Source organism: Dama dama, chromosome 26, assembly GCF_033118175.1.
Source record: "Dama dama isolate Ldn47 chromosome 26, ASM3311817v1, whole genome shotgun sequence".
Classification (NCBI taxonomy): domain Eukaryota; kingdom Metazoa; phylum Chordata; class Mammalia; order Artiodactyla; family Cervidae; genus Dama; species Dama dama.
In genome coordinates, this window is record NC_083706.1 from 20,698,477 (window position 1) to 20,721,250 (window position 22,774).

A 22,774-nucleotide genomic window follows, 5' to 3' on the forward strand; every position below is an offset into this window, starting at 1 on the left:
CCACAATGAAGATAGAGAGTATCTATCTTCACCACAAGTAGAGAAAGCCTGACAGCAACGAAGACCCAGCCCAGCCAATAAATAAATAAACAAAAACAGCGACTGACGGCTGACAGAAATTCTGGATGCATCCTCTTCCTGTCTCTTCCTTGTTCTCCACTGCACAACAGCAACTCATTTTGAGGAGCAAAACTTGGAACAGAAAGTGCTTGCAAGCCTGAAGATTTCCTGTTTGAAAATCAGAATCAATGCCAATAGAAGAACAATTTCCAAAACCAGAAAGGAAGCTTATATTTTGTGCAACTAGATTTTCAGCCAACACCTGAAATGCAGAGAGGCTGAATTACAAGTGGGTATCCTCCTCCACCAGCTGATCTCTCAAAGAGGATGAGGGGTGGGTCCTACACTCACCTTCTCCAGTTATTTTCTGGGCACTAGTTACGTTCTGGGTACATAGGCTGAGAAGTACTTTATAAAGTTCCTTGCTCTGTTTTACTCTCTGGGTCAATACAGCAAATGCTTATTGCATGAACTATGAGGTGGGGAACACAATGGCTGTCCTTGAGCCCCTTGAAGAGGTCTTTTGAGATGGGAACAGTCTCAGCAATGTGCCACAGGACAGGCCATGCTAGGACCACACGAACCACTGGGGGCCGTCTGGGGGCCATCTGGGGGCCATCTCCTCCCTTTGGTCTCTCTTCTATCAGGACGGGGACCTCTCCACTTGCTCACTGCTGTATTTCCAGAACCCACCCAAAACCTGGCTCATAGCAGACATGCAGTTAATACTCACCGAGTCAGTTTCTCATGATGTGGAAAAGCCATGAAATTATTTTTTTTTCATTCTCTTTCTCTACCCTGAACCCAAGAAGAGAGCTTTCCCATTTTAACAGAGACTTCAGCTGGACAGAGAGAAAACTGTCAGGCCTACACAAGGAATTACACTCCAGAGAGTAGCTGTAAAGCCTCCATCTGGGAAGAATTGCCTGAAAGTGACAACGCACGGCTCTGAGATATGTGAGGGGGTGGCAGGCACGCTGGCCTCAGCTCTGCAGATTTAGGGAGCTGGCTTTTCACAGTCCTCCAGGGTGAGGCGGGCACACTGACCAAGGAAAGGAGAATGATTTATAACCAGAACATCCATTTGTTGAATTACAATAAGGAACAAAATGGTCAAGAAGACCAGAGCAGAGGTTCTGCAGTCTGGGAAACAAAATTCAAGATGAGAAGATTAGCCGGTGAATGTAGAATTAGGGCAAAGGAGTCATGCAGTGTAATTTAGCCCACTACACACATGACAGGATGCTCTGCTGTTTGTCTTGTACCCCAACACGGATGTCCTGTTGCAGCCACAAAGTGAGGCCACTCTCAGCAGTGGAGGGGCTGGAGTCCTCACTGAAGAAATGCCATCCAGTTGATGAACCCCTGCCTCCTTCTGGACCCTGTTTTCCTCATTTCAAAAAGTTCTAGGCATGCTGTGCATGCTCAGTTGCTTCACTCGCTTCCAACTCTTGGCAACCGTATGGACTGTAGCCGGCCAGGCTCCTCTATCCATGGGAAATTCCTGGCAAGAATACTGGAGTGGGTTGCCATGCCCTCCTCCAGGGGATCTTCCTAGCCCAGGGATCAAACCCACATATCCTGCATTGCAGGCAGATTCTTTACCACTGAGCCACTGGGGAAGTCCCCTAGGCAGGTTGAAGACATATCCCAAGATGACCACTCTCTTATAATTAGTCTTTTGGGGTTCCCATTACTATTTACTTTTTGCTATATTCCTGAGCCTTCTGAAAAAGTACAGCAGAAGATGTAAATAGACACTTCTCCAAAGAAGACATACAATGGCCCAAAAGAACATAAAAAGATGCTCAAAAAAAAAAAAATTAAAAAAAATTTAAATTAAAATAAAAAAAAAAAGATGCTCAGTGTCACTAAATATCAGAGAAATGCAAATCAAAACTACATGTGGATCACCTCACACAAGGCAGAATGGCCAGCATCAAAAAGTCGATAAACAATAATGTTGGAGAGGATATAGAGAAAAGGAAACTCTTCTACTTTGTTGGTGGGAATGCAAATTGGTACAGCCACTATAGAGAATAGTATGAAGCTGCCTTAAGCAAACAAAACAGAACTTCCATATGATCCAGCAATCCATTCCTAGGCATACATCCACAGAAAACCTTAATTCAAAAAGGTACATGCACTCCAGTGTTCATAGCAGCACTATCTACAATAGCTAAGGCATGGGAGCAACCTAAATGTCCCGGGACAGAGGAATAGATAAAGAAGATATGGTACATATATACAGTGTAATATTACTCAGCCATAAAAAGAATGAAATAATACCATTTGCAGTAACATGGATGGACCTAGAGATAATCAGTTCAGTTCAGTCACTCAGTCGTGCCCAACTCTTTGCAACCCCATGAATTGCAGCACGCCAGGCATCCCTGTCCATCACCAACTCCCAGAGTTTACTCAAACTCATCTCCATTGAGTCGGTGATGCCATCCAGCCATCTCATCCTCTGTTGTCCCCTTCTCCTCCTGCCCCCAATCCCTCCCGGCATCAGGGTCTTTTCAAATGAGTCAACTCTTCACATGAGGTGGCCAAAGTATTGGAGTTTCAGCTTCAGCATCAGTCCTTCCAATGAACACCCAGGACTGATCTCCTTTTGGATGGACTGGTTGGATCTCCTTGCAGTCCAAGGGACTCTCGAGTCTTCTTCAACACCACAGTTCAAAAGCATCAATTTTTCGGTGCTCAGCTTTCTTCACAGTCCAACTCTCACATCCATACATGACTACTGGAAAAACCAAGCCTTGATCAGACGGACCTTTGTTGGCAAGGTAATGTCTCTGCTTTTTAATATGCTATCTAGGTTGGTCATAACTTTCCTTCCAAGGAGTAAGCGTCTTTTAATTTCACGGCTGCAATCACCATCTGCAGTGATTTTGGAGCCCAAAAAATAAAGTCTGACACTGTTTCCATTGTTTCCCCATCTATTTGCCATGAGGTGATGCAACCAGATGCCATGATCTTAGTTTTCTGAATGTTGAGCTTTAAGCCAACTTTTTCACTCTCCTCTTTCAACTTCATCAAGAGGCTTTTTAGTTCCTCTTCACTTTCTGCCATAAGGGTGGTGTCATCTGCATATCTGAGGTTATTGATATTTCTCCTGGCAATCTTGATTCCAGCTTGTGCTTCTTCCAGCCCAGAGTTTCTCATGATGTACTCTGCATATAAGTTAAATAGGCAGGGTGATGATATACAGCCTTGACATACTCCTTTTCCTATTTGGAACCAGTCTGTTGTTTCATGTCCAGTTCTAACTGTTGCTTCCTGACCTGCATATAGGTTTCTCAAGAGGCAGGTCAGGTGGGCTGGTATCCCCATCTCTTTCAGAATTTTCCACACTTTATTGCGATCCACACAGTTGAAGGCTTTGGCATAGTCAACAAAGCAGAAATAGATGTTTTTCTAGAACTCTCTTGCTTTTTTGATGATCCAGCGGATGTTGGCAATTTGATCTCTGGTTCCTCTGGCTTTTCTAAATCCAGCCTGAACATCTGGAAGTTAACGGTTCACGTACTGCTGAAGCCTGACTTGGAGAATTTTGAGCATTACTTTACTAGCGTGTGAGATGAGTGCAATTGTGCTGTAGTTTGAGCATTCTTTGGCATTGCCTTTCTTTGGGATTGGAATGAAAACTGACCTTTTCCAGTCCTGTGGTCACTGTTAAGTTTTCCAAATTTGCTGGAATACTGAGTGTGGCACTTTCACAGCATCATCTTTCAGGATTTGAAATAGCTCAACTGGAATTCCATCACCTCCACTAGCTTTGTTTGTAGTGATGCTTTCTAAGGCCCACTTGACTTCACATTCCAGAATGTCTGGCTCTAGGTTAGTGATCATACCATCGTGACTATCTGGGTCATGAAGATCTTTTTTGTACAGTTCTTCTGTGTATTCTTGCACCTCTTCTTAAATATCTTTCGCTTCTGTTAGGTTCATACCATTTCTGTCCTTTATCGAGCCCATCTTTGCATGAAATGTTCCCTTGGTATCTCTAACTTTCTTGAAGAGAAAATTAGTCTTCTTGTCTTTCTAGTCTTCTAGTCTTTCCCATTCTGTTGTTTTCCTCTATTTCTTTGCACTGGTTGCTGAGGAATCTCAGCGATCTCTTATCGCTTATCTCTCCTTGCTATTCTTTGGAACGCTGCATTCACATGGGAATATCTCCCCTTTTCTCCTTTGCTTTTCACTTCTCTTCTTTTCACAGCTATTTGTAAGGCCTCCTCAGACAACCATTTTGCCTTTTTGCATTTCTTTTCCATGGGGATGGCCTTGATCCCTGTCTCCTGTACAGTGTCACAAACCTCTGTCCATAGTTCATCAGGCTCTCTGTCTATCAGATCTAGTCCCTTAAATCTATTTCTCACTTCCACTGTATAGTCATAAGGTATTTGATTTAGGTCATACCTGAATGGTCTAGTGGTTTTCCCTACTTTCTTCAATTTAAGTCTGAATTTGGCAATAAGGAGTTCATGATCTGAGCCACAGTCAGCTCCTGGTCTTGTTTTTGCTGACTGTATAGAGCTTCTCCATCTTTGGCTGCAAAGAATATAATCAATCTGATTTCAGTGTTGACCATCTGGTGATGTCCATGTGTAGAGTCTTCTCTTGTGCTGTTGGAAGAGGGTGTTTGCTATGCCCAGTGTGTTCTCTTGGCAAAACTCTATTAGCCTTTGCCCTGCTTCATTCCATACTCTAAGGCCAAATTTGCCTGTTATTACAGGTGTTTCTTGACTTCCTACTTTTGCATTCCAGTCCCCTATAATGAAAAGGACATCTTTTTGGGGTGTTAGTTCTAAAAGGTCTTGTAGGTCTTCATAGAACTATTCAACTTCAGCTTCTTCAGTGTTACTGGTTGGGGCATAGGCTTGGATTACCGTAATACTGAACAGTTTGCCTTTTAAACGAACAGAGATCATTCTGTCATTTTTGAGATTGCATACAAGTACTGCATTTTGGACTTTTTTGTTGACCATGATGGCTATTCCATTTCTTCCAAGGGATTCCTGCCCACACTAAGTGAAATCAGACAAAGATAAATATATGATATCACTTATATGTGAAATCTAATTTTAAAAGAATATAAATGACATTTACAAAACAAACAAACTCACAGATACAGAAAACAAACATGATTGCCAAAGAAGAAAAGTGATCGGGAAGGGATAAAGTAGGAGTTTGGGACTAACATACATATGCTACTATATATAAAAAAGATAATCAACAAAGATCTACTGTATAGCACAGGGAACTCACGCAATATTCTATAATAACCTATATGAATACAGAATCTGAAAATGAATGAATATATGTATAACAGAATCACTTTGTTGTACACCTGAAACTAACACAACATTGTAAATCAACTATATTCCAATAAAACTAATTTTAAGTAAATAAAAATGTTTAAAAGCACTAGAATCATGCCAAAGAAGTGACATGAAGTGTTAGTCACTCAATCAAGTCCCTTTGCAACCCCATGGACTGTAACCCACCAGGCTCCCCTGTCCATGGGATTCTCCAAGAAGAGTACTGGAGTGGGATGTCATTCCCTTCTCCAGAATATCTTCCCAATCCAAGGATCGAATCCGGGTCTCCTGCATTGCAGACAGATTTTTTCCCTGAGTTGGGAAGATCCCCTGGAAAAGGGCATGGCAACCCACTCCAGTACTCTTGTCTGGAGAATCCCATGGACAGAGGAGCCCGGTGGGCTGCAGCCCATGGGGTTGCAAAGAGTCAGACACAACTGAGTGACTAACACACAAGCCAAAGAACCAGCTATCAAAAAGCAGTGCTTCATCACGAGATACTACTTCACACCCATTTGAATGGCTATTACCAAACAAAAAGACAAACAAAAGTCCCCAGATCAGAAAACACTAACTGTTAGCAAGGATGCAGAGAAATTGGAACCCTTGTGTGTTGCTGGCAGGAATACAAAACGGTGTAGCTTCTATGAAAGACAAGGTAATGGGTCCTCAAAAATGTAAATATGGAATAACTTATGACCCAGCATTTCCGCCTCAGAGTATATACCCCAAAGAAATGAAAGCAGAGGTTCCAAGAGATAGCTGTACATCACCACAGCAGCATTATTCACAACAGCCAGAAGAAAGAAGCAGTCCAAATGTACACTGATGGATAAATGAATAAACAAAATGTAGCATGTACATACAGTGGAATATTATTCAGCCTCAGAAAAGAAGGAAATTCTGCCATATGCAACTACATGGATGAACCTTCAAAACAGCATGCTAAGTGAAATAAACCAGACACATAAGAACAAATACTGCATGATTCCACTTACATGGTATATCCAAAGCACTCCAATTCATACAAAGAATGTTGGTTGCCAAATGCAAGGAGAATGGAGACCTACTGATTAATGCCGGGGTCCCCAACCTCCAGGATCTAATGCCTGATGGTCTGAGGTGAAGCCGATGCAATAACAATGGAAATAAAGTGCATAATAAATGTAAGGTACTCGAATCATCCTGAAACCATCCCTCTCCCACCCTGGTCGATGGACAAATTGTCTTCCACAAAACTGGTCCCTGGTGCCAAAAAGGTTGACAAACAGGTTGATTTAATGAATATGGAATTTCAGTTGGGAAGATGAAAAACTTCTAAAGATGGGTGGTGGTTGATGGGTTGCACAACACTGTAAATGTGCCTAATGCCATTGAGTTGTAATTTAAAAATGGTACATTTCATGTTATATATATTTCACCCCAAAATGTTCTAAAATGTTTTAAATAAGAAAAATATAACAAAAATCAACACTTTCTGACCAATGTCCTAAGATGGGGGATGGTAACTGAGAGGTTCCCCAGAATAAAAGACCATCCCAGGCGACAGAAGATGGTGCTGGGCATCCAGGCGCCCTCCCCATGTGGGTCCTTCCTCCACAGCCAACCTTCTAGGATCCAGCCTTGCTCAGTTCAAAAGCCTATGTGGCACTTCCTCACCACGTAAAAGGAATACTCGTTCTGTCCAGGCTGTGAGGAATCACACTTCCTTCTGCCAGGCAGAAGCTGGCAGTGTATTTATGCTGTGTGAGCTCTGGTCCTCACACTCTGACTAGTTCAGCAAACAGACTAGCTCCATTTTCCAAAATCTTTCTGCTAAGTTTCGCCTCCCATGGTCCCTGTCACACTAGCCTGCCATATTTCAGGATAAAGTCCACCATCAGTTATCCTTCCAAAGCTTCCAGGGCCTTCTCATGGATTACATGTAAAGCCAGTTGCTTCCCCAGGACCAAAAGGAAGTACCTCAATCTCATAAAATTGGCTCTAGTCTCTGGGAAATGTTTCCTGGAGACCAGCTGTATTTCATGGACCTGGAAAACAGGGATGCCAGTATATATATATATATATATATTTTTTTTTTTTTTTTGCCAGGTAAGGAAATTTGTAAAACAACAAAACAAAACAAAAACAAACAACTATCATTAACAAAGATCCTTTCATAGATAAAAGTTATGTTAAGCACCCTCCAAGGAGGAGAGAGATAATCTCACAATTAAAATAGTTCTCTGCAAGGAAAGAGAGCTGGCAGCCTGGCACCAGTATTTTTACAGCAAACAGACATTTCCTTTCAGGTCTTGCCTCTGTCCACTGCATATTCACTGTCTCTGAAAGCAAAGGAGAAGGACTAAAAGAGATGTAGTGAAATTCCTTTTCAGATCTATGCCTCTAGAACTTAATAGAATACCTAGTTGCTTTCTACTTGCATCACACACTCAATGATGTGTGTTGTGTGTGTGTAGTGCACCATGAATAAGATGCTATTAGAGTTGTGTCCCCCCAAATTCATATGTTGACATCCTAACTTCCAATACCTTTGTTTTTTTTTTCTAAAGATTTTTTTTAATGTAGACTATTTTAAAAGTCTTTATTGAATTTGTTACAATATTGCTCTTGTTTTAAGGTTTTGGCCCAGAGGCATGTGGGATCTTACCTCCCTGACCAGAAACCGAACTTGCACTCTTTGCATTGGAAGGCAAAGTCCTAACCACAGGACCACCAGCAAAGTCCCTCCCCTGTACCTTTGGAAGTGACTATATTTGGAAACAGTCTTTAAAGATGTACTTAAGTTTGACTGCTGTTAGGGTGGACCCTAATGCGATCTGACTGGTGTCCTTATAGGAAGCGGCGATCAGGACACAAGGAGAGACACCAGGGGCACTGGTGTATAGAGAGCCCACCACGTGGAGAGGAAGCAAAAGGGTGGTCATCTATAAGACAGAGAGGCCTGGGGCAGATCCTCCCCTTATGGGCCTCGGAGCAAACCAACTCCGCTGACACCTCATCTTGGACTTCCAGTCAGCAGAGTTGTGGGAAATTAATTTCTGTTGTTAGAGCCACTCAGGTTCAGGTATTTTGTTACAGCAGTCCTAGCATAAGGATACGGCTGCTGAAGTTCAATGCATGAAGCTGGTGCTCTGGGCCAACTCAGAGGGATGGGGCGGGGAGGGAGGTGGGAAAGGGATTCAGGATGGGGAGACACATGTGTACCCAAGGGTGACTCAAGTCAATGAATAGCAAAACCCACCACAATACTTTAAAGAAATTATCCTCCAATGAAAATAAATTAATCAAAAAAACAAGAATAAAGGTGCTGAAATTAATTTTTTAAAACTGATGTGTTATTTGATGAATTAGTTAGACAAACTATCCTAGAAAGGCCCTTAAAAATAACTTACTTTATACCAATCACTCTTACAGGCACTAAATAACCTACATTTTTGGAAAGAAAACCTATTCCAGTATATGACAATGTCAACCAATATATTGATCAACCAATACATTCTTATTAACATGCCCCTCAAGGAGAAAGAACATGAACATGTTAAAATTAGTATGAGTCAATTCAGCTCAATAAAGAAATTCTAAACACTGTGAGTTTGACGTTGAACGATAGAGCAGCGGTTGAAAAGTCAAGGCCTGTACCCACAAGGAATTCAGAGTACTGAGGCTTGAGTTCAGAACCATGCTCTCCTCTGTTGAATGTCACCCTCTCAAACACACACACACACACACACACACACACACACGCACGCTAAGAAACGTCACAGCAGCCTGATACAAGCAGATAACAGGTACAACTCAGACATTAAGAAAGGAAGGACCCGTCAGGGCTTCCCTGGGGGTCTGGTGACTGGGACTTGGCCTTCCATTGCAGGGGGTACAGGTTAGATCCCTGGTCAGGGAGGTGAGAAACCACATGCCTTCCAGCCAAAAAACCAAAACACAAAACAGAAGCTACATTGCAATAAATTCAACAAAGATTTTTAAAATGGTTCACATTAAAAACAACAACAACAACAAACTTTGAAGAACTAGAAGGACTCATTATGACAGAGGAGCCTGGGGTGAGGGGACCCTCAGAGATGGTCATCTGAGGTTTTGCCCACTCTGTCCCACCTGCCAGCCTGGACTGCCATCTCCTGCTCTCCAGCTTCCCACTTGCCTTCGAGGGTAGAAATCAGTCATCATTTCCTCCAGGGAATTCTGTCCAAGTCTCTCAGTCTTTGAGGACTCTCTCCCTTCTTTCAAATCCCATCACATGGGTCACTTGAAGCTCTCATTTTAATAACGAGAGTATAAATCAGATTCTGTTAGCGCCTCTCACAAAACCATCATACTGATTTATATAGATGCTATTAGAAAGCATCATGGCCAGCTGAATTACCATTTTAACGATGATAGAAAGACAACCACCCTTTCCATTTTAATTAATGGAATTTTTGAAACATTTGGCACAAGAAGACTAATGAGCGTGAGGTTGGCTGTGTCTTAAATCACTTGGAGGATGATCTGGCAAACAAAGCGACTTTGTATTTATTGCTGATGTAATCTGTCTCCAAGCAGTGCACACTGTTCCTTCCAGCCTGGAGCTGAATCAATCTTTTGATAAGCAAGAAAGGAGTGGGACCAGGTATTTACATCTCTGTTCCACAGAAAAGGAAATTTAAACTAAAGCAATGGGTTGAGAGCTGGAGACAGAGCAGCAACAAAGCTACACTTTCTAATGATCTACTCTCTCCTGGGACCAATGGTGCCAAAAAGGCCCAAAGTCTTGGGTCCCACCTGGTTCAACCTCCCGGAGCATCAAATTTAAGAGAAAATTTAGAGGACATTTTAATATTAAACATGTTATAAAATAACTACAAATAGCAAATGAAAGCTCAATATAAACATCTACTTGCTTCTGGCAACCTTGGGCTCCACTTCAGACTCCCAGAAAAATGAGTTAACTCTCTTTGCCTATGGTGGTAATTTAGCACAAATTTTAAAGAAGCATAGGTAGGAATGTATGTAGGTTTACAAGATATAGTTTCTAGTAGTTTCCAGATCTTCAGATCTGCATCTTAAATTTCTGTGGGTTTTTTGTTGTTGGTTTTTGCTTTGTTTTTCACAGAAGATAGAATTATATTTTCTGGGGAAATCTACACAGAGGTTGATAGAAAGACAGGTTATGTTCATAACTATTACCATCACTTATCTCCTACTTTTTTTCCTTGATCATCAACCAGGGGAATTCAGAACAAGTATTTAAGGAAGAAGCTCCCCTAGCTGCCCCGTCTTTGCCTTTAATGGTTGTTTTGGCCGAGGAAAGCAAATGCACCTTTAGGGGAAATAATCATTTGAAGCTTATAAATTATTTTAACTTGAAGGGTTATGAAATTTACCAATGCTCTCTAACAGGAGAAATTACATAGCTCTTGGTAACACGGGCATGAGAAACAATTAAACTGAGACAAAAACATCCACATTCAGCAGTTCAAAGATTCTCAACTTCCATTTTTCACTTCACATCTCAGCAACACCATGATGGATTGAAGACTCACCCTGGCAAAGAGAAGAAGCAAAAATGCATACCTGCCTTTCTTTCCAATGGGACCAACCACTTCATATACTCCAGTTTAAAAAAAAAATCACTTTGTACCCTGAAATAAGCCAAAAATAACATGACCATCCTGTCTGCAGGTTTGGTCTCCAAAATCATAAAACTTTGAAAATGTCCTATAAACCTGGACTCTCTAAACTTTTTTTTTTACCCTGATTGCTTACCATGGGAATGTCTGAAGATAAATCATGACTTTGGGGAATATGACCATCGTGTGAGAAAGCTGTTTTCAACCATGAACAACAGACTATGTGCATTTGAGAATCCTGGAAACTATCTGGGGGCATTTTCCTCGAAGTTTTTATTGTGTTTTTATTTGATGAACCAATCTTCTGAAGCCTGGCTCCCTTGAATTCTCTTGCAAGTAAACATTTCCTTTTCTTTTCTAAAGGCTCCTCTTGAAGTCTTCTTCTGAAGTACACATCAAGTATAGACTGCTACTCTTTACTATTTCCACTGAAGCATATGTAACACACACTCTGAGCTGGCACAATTTATGGGTCCTGATGAAATGTTAATTTCATTTTTCTCTTCCGCTGCTCCTTAAAATGCATTCAGTGGATTCATCCTCCCCACTCTCAGACTAACATTTGAGCAGAATCCTAGGGACTTTTCTACTGAAGCAACTATTTCAAAGTCTCCCAAGAATTAAACTGTGCTGCCTGGAGACGAAAGAAACTCCAATCTGGTTATAACAATAAATCTCCTGCTACGCTAGCGAGGCCTGCTGCATGCTGACTCCCGCAGCAACCCTGCAGGACGCTGGCTGGCGTCTTTTCTCTTTCCTTATGCCCAACAGCTGGCCAGCTTCTCATCCCTCCAAGATCAAAGCAAGTGGAGGGGCTATGGAAGTCCTATCTGGGAGTTGTAAATTAGAGTGAAATATGCCAGAACAAACCCCCAAAATCTGTCTCCAAGCAGCACACACCGTTCCTTACAGCCTGGAGCTGAATCAATATTTTAATAAGTAAGAAAAGAGTGGGACCAGGTATTTCCATCTCTGTTCCACAGAAAAGGAAATTTAAACTGAAGCAATGGTTTAAGACAGAGTAGCAGGAAAATTACACTTACTAATGATCACTTTCCAAAAGCTTATGTCTCATTCCCTCCTTTTTTATTAACTTTTATTGTTTACTGTCCTAACACTGACATATAATGTTGGTGTGTGTTGTACATGTACAGAAGCTTTCTCAGTTATACATACACATCTATCTGCTCATCTTTGGATTCTTTTCCCATATGGGTTATTACAGAGTGTTGATAGACTTCCCTTGGTATACATAGGTTGTTATTGACTATTTTATATGTAATAACTTGTATTTGTTAATTCCAACCTCCTAATGCACCCCTTGTGCCCTTCTTTATTCTTTACTAACTGTAAGTTTGATTTTTAAGTCCCTGAGTCCATTTATGTTCTCTCAATTAATTCACTATTTTTTAGATTCCATCTATAAGTAATATGATATTTTTCTTTCTGGAAAAATGGAGTATATTTCCTGCCATATTTCTGGTTTTCTTTCTGGAAAAGGAATATTTCCTGCCATATTCCTGGTTCTGACTTTCTTCACTTAGTTTGATCATCCATAGTTTTAGCTATGCTCCTGAAAATCATATTTCATTCTTTCTCGTGGCTGTTATATCCTACACTCTATACATGGGTGCTTTCATGTACTCATTTTCCTTCTACTGATGGCTCACTCATAATTTGAATGTGTGCCTTGTTCAGAACTTTAATTTGGTTCCCTATTTTATTTTTGTAGGCACACATAGATGTCTAGGAGCATCTGTTCATTTCCAGTTACTGAAAGCTTATTTTTCTCTTATATGTGTGTGTGTGAATCACTCAGTCATGTCTGACTCTTTATGGCCCATGGACTATAGCCCCTCCAGGCTCCTCTGTCCATGGAATTCTCCAGGCAAGAATACTGGAGTGGGTTGCCACTCCTTTCTTCAGGAGAAGATCCAGGAAGAAATGGCAACCCACTTTCTGGTCCAGGGATTGAACCCGGGTCTCCTGCACGGAAGGCAGATTGCCGTCTGAGGCACCAGGGTACAGATCTAATAAAACCAAGGAATTTGAGCACTAGAAAGGGCATTGAGTAATGAAATCTGACACTCCTTCACCCAGTGGGCAATCCCTTCCCCAGTCCTGACAGATCCCCCAGTACTGGCTTGATCTACTTCGGGAAGCAAACCTACTTTCTCTTCCTCAGATATCTGAGGAATGTCCTCAGAACTGACCAAGGCTGCTTTTTTGCCAGGTGAAAAAAAAAAATGCCCTGTTCCTCATATGGCCTGGTACTCAGACCTTCATCATCCCATCACCTTCCTCAGGATCCTCTGAAGTTGGTCTCTGTCCTCTATAAAGGAGCCACCCTGGATATGACCCTGAGTAGAGTGGTCCCCAGTTCCTCTGACTCAAATGTCACAGGTTGGTAGATGGTAGTGGTTAAAGGCCCACGTTGTAATCCCAGCTCTATACTTGCTGCCTATACGATCTTGGACAAATTTCTTAATCCTTCTGTGCCTTAGTCTCAACATCTATTAAATGGGAATGGTGATGAGAAATGGAATATTTCCTGCCATATCAGAAAACAAGAATGTCACAGTCATCAGCAATTGCAGCCACCACAGATGGTGAGCTGGTGAGCCTGAGGAAAGTCAGGAAAGAAAAGTCCTGCCATCTAGCAGCCAGCAGCCACTTCTAATGGTGAGCCCTGAGGAAAATCGGGATGTAAAAACACAGGATACTGGTCCCAGACAGCTGAGGTGCATATCAAAGGAATGATTTCAGTAAGCCCAGACTCTTGCATCTTCCCATACATAGAAAAGCGCTAAATTCCTTAACTTGGAATATTAACTTTCTTTAGTTAACAATCATCGTTTGATATTATGACTACCTGCTCTTTGTTGCAAAAATTTACATGGCCTGCCCCCCATTCCACCTCCTCAGAGCAGTTCTCTCAGGGTTACTTGAGATGCTGCCTCCCAGACTTAAGTCCTAAAAATTTCCACCAAATCAAACATAACTCTCAACTTTTAGGTTGTGAATATCTTTAAAGTCAACAGTGATAATTACACTCCCTACTTCATGAGGGTGCGACAGGATTGAGAAAACAACTGTGAAACACTTACAACTCTACCTGGCACATAATCAGCTCCATGCAAGTATCTATTTGCTTTGTTTTCTTTTTTAAATCCTGTTCTCATCACTGCAACCCATGTTAGCTCTTGAGCAGCTACTTCACACAGGTTCATGTTGGCCTGGTGGGCCACTGGGACCCTCAGGTTACTTCTCTCACATGAACTGCAGCTTAGCAGAAACACCCCATCCTTTACTTTTTTCACTGATCCCAAATGCAGAAGACCTTCAACCATACTGTGAGCTCAACATTATATCTCTTGCCTGGAGATGGGTCTTATAGAGGATCCTACAGAAAAATGCCCCCTCTATATCTGTCTCATGATGAGTGACACCAGGGAGGTGTAGAGATGGAGCCCTGTGGTGTGTCCACTCTTCCCACACCTTATCCTTAGGGAGAGTATGCCTCTGTAAAGGCAGGACACACATCTATGATGCGGGTGGGAGGCAGTGACTGAGTTATTCACAGGTCCCCAGCTGTGAAATGTAAGCCACCTAGCTGTGAGGACCAAAGGAAGCTGTGCAGTAGGAAGCACACAGCCAAGCTGTCATCAGACCCACAACATTAGAAGATCAAAAATAAAGGATTTGGAGAGGAATTCTGATTGGTAAAATACCTCAACACCTGGGGGCCTAGAGAAATGGGCAGGAGGAAGACTACATTTTCCAGAAGATGCTGGTGATATTATTTGCCAAGTAAAAGATGACCCCACGATGAGCAGAGCAAGTTAGCCTGGAAGGAACAATCGGGCAGCCAGGGTTAGGTATGCACAGCCATGCAGGGGCAGTGGGATAAACCACACACACACACACACAACATTCATAACCCAATACTTGCCCTTGTACATACAGTGCACTCTGATCCTTTCTCATCTATTCTATTGAATTTCATGTTTTAAAAAAGGCTGGTGCAACTCACTACACTGATAGCATTCCCCTGATGAGTCACAACCCACAGCTGAAAAACAGTGGATACCACGTGCCCCAATCCGCAGCCCCACTAGGCTGCTAGAAAAGAGAGAAAAGTTCATTTGGCATACACTGATTTTGTAAATCCTTTCCCTGGTGCTCCTGAGCTAGCTTCTCTAAGAATTTGTTCTGGAGGGTTGCCAGGATTCAGTGTTTCCTTCTTTTGAAGTCTACGGGATCCCCTACCATCTCTCAAGCCTGCCCTGAGGGACTGTGAGCTAGGATGCTTGCTACTTGAACCTCAGCTCAGTTTCAGGGTTTCTGGATCCTCTTAAAGGGGTTTGGGCTGCCCTTGCTTTATTGAAAAGAAGGAAGCAGACTGGGGCAACACTGCCTCCTCCTGTCACCTGTTAATATCACCTCATCCTTCATAAACACTGGGTAATCTTCCTGATAAGAACACAACTGTTTGTTGTCAGGCACCCCAGCACCTGGCTACCTCTCCTGCACTCTGGACCTTATTCTTGTAGCCTTGGGCTTTCTTGCCTGCATTTTAGGTGATGCACTGGATTACAGTCTTAGATTCCAGACCTCGCTTCCCCACTATTAACTGGGGGATTTGGCTGGGAAATCTTATTTAATATCTCAACCTAATTTTCTTCACGTGTAAACTGGAAATATGACCGTTTACCTTTGGGATTTTATCAGAATTAATTTATACGTGGGAGTTCCCTTCGCCTCCCTGGAGTAGCAGGGAGACCTTCCCCAAGCTCCCTTTGCTTTTAGAACACCATCGCAGGCTTCGATTTTGTTAGATGAAATCCAGAGTATCATCTGCGATTGCCCGTGTTATCTAAACCGCGGCGGAAACCACAAAGCCTCCGAACAAGTTTCTAATGAGGCGACTCTCTTCCTCAATTAAATACACAGAAACGATGGGAAAAAACCGAACCCGGTATTTCCCTCTAAACAGTAGAACGACCTGCAGGCAAAATGAATTAACAGCAGTCAAACCCGCGTTATTCCGGGAGCCCAGCCCACCGCCAGGAGCGCGCACCCGGGCAGCGCGTTCCGCCGGGACAGGCAGCGCGTTCCGCCGGGACAGGCAGGTCTCCCGCGCCGGGTTGGGGGCTCTCTCGGTTGCTAGGGACATCCGGGCTGGCCGGCCAGAACAAGGAAAGTTCTCCCCCTGCCCGGGCGGGAGAAGGTGTGACCTATCATTGCGTGCAAGCGAGACCCACCACCCCAGCCCCGGGCGCCGCGCTCTTTGCTTTTTCGGACGCCCTCCGACAGGACGCGCACAGCAATCGGCTTCCAGGAAGGCTCTGAACTTGGGTCCACTCGACGCGTCCGCACTCTTGCCCCGGGCACCCTCGAGCAGCCGATCTCTCCTCCCCACTCCCTTCCACTCAAACCACCCCCGCCCGCAAACGAAAAACCACCCCCTCGCAACCTCAGCAAGCCCGACCGTCCGTGGGAGCCAGAGCCTCAGGCCCCCGAGCCCCGTGCCGCCCGCGGTTACCGGCTCCTGCGAGGTGCGTGAGCGCGGCCGCCGCCTTCAGCTGTCTGGCCGGCCGGGCGCTCCCGGCGCTGCGGTGCGGCGGGGACGCGCGCTCCCGACCTGCGGCGGAGGCGGCGTGGCGCCGTCCCCGCACCCCCACCGAGTTCAAGGGCGCCGGAGCAGCCAGCTCCGCCGAACGCTCGTGCCCTGGCTTCGGGGGTGGCACTCACGCAGCTTCTGGATGACAGCCTGTCGCGAGGAAGCGAAAGGGACCCGAGCGCATTGTTAGCCCTCCCGGGGCTCGGCAGTGCGCCCCCTTGGCCAACTTTAGGTAACCGGAGCCCGCGAGCTGAGCGAGGAGTGAGGCGGTCTAGGAGGGGCTTAGGAAAAGTCCTCGGTACTGGCTTCAGGTTCAGTTACGCTGGGACTCGCCATCGTGAGCTACTTTAATACCTCACATTGTTCTCCTCATGCCTGCCTGCACCGGGTCTCCCAGACAGGGCCCCCCAAAGATGGGAGCGAAACAGGAGTGGTTTCAAGTTAGAGACCTAGTTTCCTCCTGGCCCCTGATCGGGCGATGGGAAGCAGCCCCCTGGGGCCTATATTCCAGGGAAAAGACAGGCAATCAACAGAACAAATAAGAACGTGTCCTGTGTTGGATTGCCACAAGTGCTGTAGAGAAGAAATAACTCAGGAAAAGGACAGAGAATGTTGATGATGAGGGATGCAGTATTAAAGCAGGGGATTGGAGATGACCTCCCGGTAGGGCTTGCCTTCAAGCTCAGGAGGCCTGGCGCCCTGAGAGCCAAGTGGAACCAGCCTTGTATTGAAGTGGGGTAAAGGCAGCGAGAGCAGCAGGCAGGCAGGTTGGTGACTGATTAACTCCATCTCTTGGTGCCAGAAAAGGGTTCCTGGAAATGACAGCTGATTCTTTTTTTTTTTTTTCTTTTTTAAGCTAGGTTCATCACTCCATGTAAAATGAAGTGTTTTGCAAACCACCCTTCCAGCTATATTCCTCAACCTTGGCCATAGGCAGTTTATTTCTAAATGGCATAATGTGACCATCTGTGATGAGATGCACTAGTCCTTCCGTAATTCTCCATGTTGGTTACACATTCCTGGTCACCAGGAAGCAGTCCATCACCCGCACAGAAGAGCCCGTACTGCCCTGTTGATGGTACAGGATGTGGCAAATGCAGAGCACGGAGCCTCAGAATGACTACTGCTGAGATGACATGGTGCAAACAGGCCCATCTCTGCCTTAGCTGTCAGAGTTGGGTGGTGTCTTTTGGGCAGAGGGCCAAAGACTCCTGAAAACAAGGGCATATCTTACTGTGTGGAAAAGGCCACTAACCCTCAGTTTCGGAGGCTGAAACTGCAGCATTCAGTGGGAGCAATATCAACAATGGTACGGCAGAGCTCCCGTTACTCTCCTGAGCATCTCTGCCTCCCCATCAGCGCAGTTCAGTTACTCAGCCATGTCTGATTCTTTGTGACCCCATGGGCTGCAGCAGGCCAGACTTCCCTGTCCATCACCAACTCCTGGAGCTTGCTCAAATTCTTGTCCATTGAGTCAGTGATGCCATCTAACCATCTCATCCTCTGTCGTCCCCTTCTCCTCCTGCCCTCAGTCTTTCCCAGCATCAGGATCTTTTCCAGTGAGTCAGTTCTTCGCATTAGGTGGCCAAAATATTGGTGTTTCGGCTTCAGCATCAGTCCTTCCAATGAATATTCAGGATTGATTTCCCTTAGGATTGACTGTTTGGTCTCCTTGCAGTCCAAGAGACTCTCAAGAGTCTGCTCCAACAAGACAGTTCGAAAGAATCAGTTATTGGATCCTCAGCTTTCTTCACTGTCCAACTCTCACATCCATACGTGACTACTGGAAAAACCATAGCTTTGACTCGATGGACCTTTGTTGGCAAAGTAATGTCTTTACTTTTAAACATGCTGTCTAGATTGGTCTTAGCTTTTCTTCCAAGGAGCAGTGTCTTTTAATTTCATGGCTGCAGTCACCATCTGCAGTGATTTTGGAGCCCAAGAAAATAGTCTCCCTGTTTCCATTGTTCCCCCATTTATTTGCCATGAGGTGATGGGACCAGATGCCATGATCTTAGTTTTTTGAATGTTGAGCTTTAAGCCAACTTTTCCATTCCTCTTTCACTTTCATCAAGAAGCTCCTTAGTGCTTCTTCACTTTCTGCCATAAGGATGGTATCATCTGTGTATCTGAGGTTATTAATAGTTCATGCCTCCCCATGGCTGCATCTATTTCCTTCTTCCTTCTCCCAGTGTCAGCAATATCTTCCTCCTTTTCTTCAAGGTCCATCTCAAGTGCCACTTCTTCCAGGAACACTTCCTCACTGCCCCAGCTACAAACGAACTCTTATTCTAAAATCTGATCCCTCTTTATGGCACCTGCCATTTTAGAGTTTAACTCTAAAATAAGCTCCTCCTATTCCCCCATAGGCTTGTTTTATATTAAATTTTTCCACAAGTCCCAGCTTAGTGCCTTGTAACCAGCAGACATTTAATGAGTTTTTTGTTAATAAATCTAGAAGAACACACCTTCATTTTCCCTTTTTAAGTTGACATATAGTTAATGTACAATATTATGTAAGTTACAGGTATACTGATTCACAATATTTAAACATTATACTCCATTTATAGTTATTATAGAACATTGCCTGTTTCCCCCATGTTGTATAATATATCCTTGTAGCTTATTATATATAATGGATTATACCTCTTAATCCCCTATCCCTGTATTGCCCCTTCCCCTTCTCTCTCCCTGCTGGTAACCACAAGCTTGTTCTCTGTATCTGTGAGTTGTTTCTTTTTTGTTATTCAGTATATTCACTAGTTTGTTGTACTTTTTATATTCCACATATAAGTGATATTGTACAGTATTTGTCTTTCTCTGTCCACTGTCCCTTAATTTTGTCACTTCATTCCATAACACCTTTCAAGCTCACAGAAGTTTAGTGATAGGATTTATATATGGCCATAGCTGTTATCTGTCAATACAAACTGACAACAATTTACTTTGAAGTCAATTCTATTTGCCCCATTTTGAAGTGGGAAAACTGAGGTTTATGAGTAATGTCCCCACCATGAAACTAGAGTTGAGATTTAAACTGAGGAGATTTAAACTCAGCTCATTGTCAGAGCTGAGATTTAAACCCAGGGCTGTTTGACTCCAAAGTACATGCCCTTCACCACAAACTTATGCATCTCCTCATTCAGGCATGTATTCACACATGCATTCATACATTGAGTGATCAACAAATGTTTCTATTTACTGTACTCAGCTCTGCAGCAGGTGCTGAAAAAATGACAGGTGGTTAAAACATAGTCTTGCCCTCAAAACTGCTTTCAATCTGGTAGAAGGGACAGACCAATTAGGAAACAATCAGACTTTAGGGTTAGAAATCTTATAAAAGAGATGCATAGAGGCCCTACAGGAGTGCTTTATTGAACATTAGGTGATGACAATAGGGATTCACTGAGATAAAGTGTAATTTTAATTTTGGAGGATACATCATATTTGATAGAATGATATTAAAGAAAAGCATGTGGTAGAAGAGTGAAGAGCACATGCAAAAATATGGAAACAGGCAAGAAAACGTGCACTCAGAGAAGGGCTACAGTCATTCAGGAGGGCTGCAGCATAATGAAGGAGGTACTGAGATGGGGCTGAAAAGGTAAGCAAAGCCAAACTACAGATGGTCCACACATTAGCTCCATGGAGTCAATTATCCCCTGAACATGTATAAAAATCATGGATGACTAAGTACAAAAACTTTGTGCAGGAGAGGTTTGTGATCTTTAGTTAGAATCTCAAAGGGGCTGACTGACCTGCAGCTGGGATGTAGGGAAATCAGTTCCCCTCACTATGGCCTCCTGTCCAATCCACAGACCACAGGCCATGGTAAGGGGAACTTACCAAGGGGTTGCAACATCAGCCAGGATGCTCTGTATACCTGGGCAGGGGTGGTAGGCTGAGCCCTGCCAAATCACCTCAAAACATGCAGTGGTGCTGCCAATCCTGGGCAAGGATGGCTGGACCCTGACCCTCTCAGCATCTTCACCCCAGTATGCTCTCAAGACAAATGGAGCAGGTAGCTGACTGGCATCTTTATAGGAAGAGATTAAGACACAGAGAGAGACCAGGGGTACTCGTGTACAGAGGGACCACTGCGGGGAGAGGCAACAAGAGGATGGACCTCTGGAAGCCAAGGAGAGTGACCTGGAACAGACCTTCTCTTTTCATTCTTCAGAGGAAACCAAGCCAGAGGGCACCCTGATCTTGGCATTCTAGTCTCCAGAACTAGGAGAACAAAATTTTGTTCTTTAAGGCATCCCGTCTGTGGTGTTTTGTTATGGTGGCCCTAGAAGACTCATAGGTTAACAAAACACAGATTCACACCTCAAAGATAAGACTTTTAAGAATTTCAATATGGTGACCACAGAGCATTAAATCTCAAATGAGGCCCTCTGAAGTGTGGAGTTCCAGGCCCCATGCTGGCCACATGCCCAAGATGCCAGATCTTGGAAATATGGGAACAATGATCTGAAGACAACTTGGGATTCATCAGCAGAGAGATGAGGTGAAAGCCATGAGAAGGGGTGAGAGTGCTTCCTAGAAATGTGAAATGAAAACACCAGAGGGCCGGTATTGGAAGCTAGAAAGGAAGGAGGGGATGGAGGGAAGAAGACAGAGAAAAAGCAACTAGAGAAATCAGGGGTGGATGAGAGGAGGAAGGTGACCCCTAATGGAGAAATGAGCATTAGGGTCTAAAGCTCAAGGTCATGGGACTAAGAAGCAAAGATCACTGACTTTTGCATGAAGGTCATGTGGTGGAAATTGAGGCCAGGTTGCTGCTGGATCAGGAATAAGGGCTGCATTTGCAGGCTACCCTTCTAAGGAGGCTGGGGCATAGGGTGGGACTGCTGACGACCTTTGTTCAGGGCTATGAAGACCCAAAGGACAGGAGACTGAAAGCCAGCCCACACTCTGTCACTAAGGTGTGTCAGCCTGCAGGAAGGGCTGATGGAAAGTCTTCTGACAAAGACACCTAATGGCCTCACCTTGAATAATAGAGCTGCAGCTAGACCTTTGTGTGTTGGTGTATTTATTATCTGCATCCCCTCACTGGCTCCACGAGAGTAGCAACTGTTCTGTCTCCATCTGGCGCTGGCAGCAATACTGACACATAGGAGGTCCAGTAACACATGTTCCAGAAGTGAATGGGATACAGAGTTAAGGGAAAAGTTGCTTGTGTTTTGTCTTTATTCTGTTTCCAACAAGAGAGACTTAAACCCGTTTATCGATTGAGAGCAAGGACCCAGAAGGAAGAAAGAAGTTGAAGGCAGAGTTGAGAGAGGTAATCATTGATGAAATAAGACACTAGAGAGTAGAGTAAGAAAATCAATCAAAATAACAGCCAGAGGTTTAAAAAAAAATTATCTGAATTACCTTTGAGAAATTCAGCCATTTGTTCATTCAGTGGTGAGCACATGGCTTTATCCTGAATCCTACTGGGGATGGGGAAGTTTGGGGAAGGGAAGGATGGATACATAAGAACATGTAAGAGAGACTCCCTCCCAGCTGTTCAAAATGATGACATCTGATTAAGAAATTTCTCATGGAAAAGATAAATGACAATGAAACACAGCAAGGGGGTTCCCAAGTGTCTGAGCAACAAAGAAAGATTTGGAAGCAGAATGAACTGGGGGAAAAACCTGGAGGCATTTGGAAAATCACTGCAGAGGAGTGACTTTGGAGAGGGGATAGGGAAAAGGATGGAGAATGTAAAGAAGGGACTCAGGCGTGGCTCCCTGCCATGGCTGGTGGGCAGCCTCCAGGACCGGCTGGCAGAGCTCAGTGTCGGCTCAGAACCTGGGACAGCACCATGTACCTTCTGGTTGGCCAGGCTCCATGCCAATGGGCCAGCAGGAAGCAGTAAAAATCCAGACCTCTCTCAGAGAAGGACACATCCCTAATAGCTACTGTGTCTGGGAGAGGGAAACTTGGCAGAAGTTGAGTGAGTTCAGTAATGAGGCAAGAAACAACTGAAGGAAAGGTATGGGAATGAAATATCGACACTGTTTTCAGAGGTCAAAGTGTATAATACAACAGCATTAACTGTTAGTGAAAAGATAATCTATCATAAAAACATTATATATTTTCCAAATAATTTGTAGTTTAATCAGAAAGATAGTATAAAATTT

At 43.8% G+C, this 22,774-nt stretch overlaps 1 protein-coding gene across 6 annotated transcripts in view; it reads right to left on the reverse strand.

The window, feature by feature from the left end:
- Positions 1–22,064, reverse strand: part of MRAP2 (melanocortin 2 receptor accessory protein 2) — a 56,712-nt gene extending 34,648 nt beyond the window's left edge. For 2 of the 6 annotated variants that reach the window (XM_061129989.1, XM_061129993.1), the window contains exon 1: positions 16,563–16,632. Coding sequence is in view for 1 of the 6 variants with exons in the window: in XM_061129987.1 (XP_060985970.1) it covers positions 22,020–22,046 (27 nt within the window). In the remaining 5 variants the exon portion in view is untranslated. Of the gene's footprint in view, positions 1–16,493; positions 16,633–16,771; positions 16,890–22,019 lie in introns of those variants that run through there. The other 4 variants (XM_061129987.1, XM_061129988.1, XM_061129992.1 and 1 more) reach the window with 4 other exon arrangements.
- Between the last annotated feature and the right edge of the window lie 710 nt (positions 22,065–22,774).